Here is a 654-nt window from a genome sequence, read left to right as displayed (position 1 = left end):
CCTCCTCGTCCCCCCCCCCGCCCCCCGGAAGCGAGCGTCGCCAGAGGGGGGCGGGGCCGGGCGAGGAGGCACTGGCCTTGCAGGCCATGCGGGCCCCCCGCTGCCAGCGGGGGGCCCTGGTGGTAATGAAACAGGGCCGCGCGCCCGGCCGCCGAGGCGCCGCCGCACCCCGACGGGGGAGGCGCAGCGCGCGCGCGCGCGCGCACGCCCGGCCCGTCACTGGCCCCCCCCCCGCCCCCTCCAGGGCGCGACGAACGCCCGCCCGGTCTGACTGGCTCTGCCACCACGAACGGGGGCGCGCGCGTGTACGCGAGCATGCGCTCGCCCGCGCAAAAAGACCGACCCGTCGCCCAGGTGGACACCGAACCCGCCGCCCTTGACCAGATTGGATTTGGCGGGAAGCGCAGTCCCAAGGCTCCCGTGCGGGTGCCGGAGCCCAACCGCAAGAGCGAGAAAGAGAGAGAGAGAGAGAGACGCGCACCTTCTGCGGCGGGGGCGGGGGGGGCAGGGGACCCGTTGGTGCGGGCGCCCCGGCCCCCAAGTGCTGGGTGCTCGCAACCCTCCCCCGGCAGGCATAACACCGCACGACCTGGGGGGCCGACTCACGCCCGCGCTCTCTCGCCATTGGGGGTAGCGGCCGGCCGAGGGGGGGGG

The 654-nt window shown here is 76.6% G+C and overlaps 1 protein-coding gene across 1 annotated transcript in view; it reads left to right on the top strand.

Annotated features, from left to right (window-relative positions):
* The window catches only part of H696_02873 (hypothetical protein), a gene marked incomplete at both ends in the record, with an annotated part of 1,105 nt that extends 834 nt beyond the window's left edge, over window positions 1–271 (top strand). Inside the window, one exon of the mRNA XM_009496767.1 lies at window positions 245–271. Within this exon, the coding sequence (XP_009495042.1) occupies window positions 245–271 (27 nt within the window). The remainder of the gene's footprint in view (window positions 1–244) is intronic.
* Between the last annotated feature and the right edge of the window lie 383 nt (window positions 272–654).

This window comes from Fonticula alba, assembly GCF_000388065.1.
Source record: "Fonticula alba strain ATCC 38817 unplaced genomic scaffold supercont2.4, whole genome shotgun sequence".
NCBI classification, from domain to species: Eukaryota; order Rotosphaerida; family Fonticulaceae; genus Fonticula; species Fonticula alba.
The sequence above is the reverse complement of the archived record's forward strand: the minus strand, read 5'-3'. Positions and strand labels throughout refer to the sequence as shown.